At 55.7% G+C, this 634-nt stretch overlaps 1 protein-coding gene across 1 annotated transcript in view; it reads right to left on the reverse strand.

Annotated features, from left to right (window-relative positions):
• ZNF532 (zinc finger protein 532) overlaps window positions 1-634 on the reverse strand; it is a 112,338-nt gene that overhangs the window by 58,641 nt on the left and 53,063 nt on the right. Inside the window, exon 3 of the mRNA XM_010854828.1 lies at window positions 114-266. Within this exon, the coding sequence (XP_010853130.1) occupies window positions 114-266 (153 nt within the window). The remainder of the gene's footprint in view (window positions 1-113; window positions 267-634) is intronic.

Below are 634 nucleotides of genomic sequence, written 5' to 3' on the forward strand. Positions count from 1 at the left end.
CCCGCCCACCCCCTCCCCGAGGGTTGGCTTCCCCTGACCCCGGGCTGGCTCCTGAGCTTACGTGGTTACACAGAGACTAAAAACAGCGGAAAACAGGGAAGGAAAATCCCGACCTTCCGCCGGCGGCCTCCTCCCGCCTCGGAAAGGGAGCGGACGGCCCTGAGCCAGCCCCGCCGGCTGACAGTGCCCGGCGCCGGAGCCAGGACGTACTCCACCATCCACAACACGCGGAACCAAGGAAACGGCTCTTTTTTTAAAACTGCATCCTCTTAAGATGCAGAGAGAAGACTGCCTCTTTGATGAAATGGTAACTAGAAAAGAGGGACCCAGATGGGACCTAGGCCCTGTCTCCAGGATGCGCTGGGCGTCCTGCCCCCCATCACTCCTTCCTGAACCAGCGTCACTCTGACGGCATGCATCACTGTCAGACAAGCAAGCATGCAGCGTCCAGCGTCCTTGCTGCGAGAATGTTCTCGAATCTCTTTATCATCTCCTTCCACTCAACTGACCGTCCAGAGGGAAAAAAAATCATTGAGGCATGCTTCATCTTTTGTTCCCCAAACTCAAATCCTATTAATACAAAGAACTTAGCTCAGTCGTTGACCTCAGGGAACTGATCGTGGTTGACAGGACC

This window comes from Bison bison, unplaced genomic scaffold (assembly GCF_000754665.1).
Source record: "Bison bison bison isolate TAMUID 2011002044 unplaced genomic scaffold, Bison_UMD1.0 scf7180017864349, whole genome shotgun sequence".
Taxonomy (NCBI): Eukaryota; Metazoa; Chordata; class Mammalia; order Artiodactyla; family Bovidae; genus Bison; species Bison bison.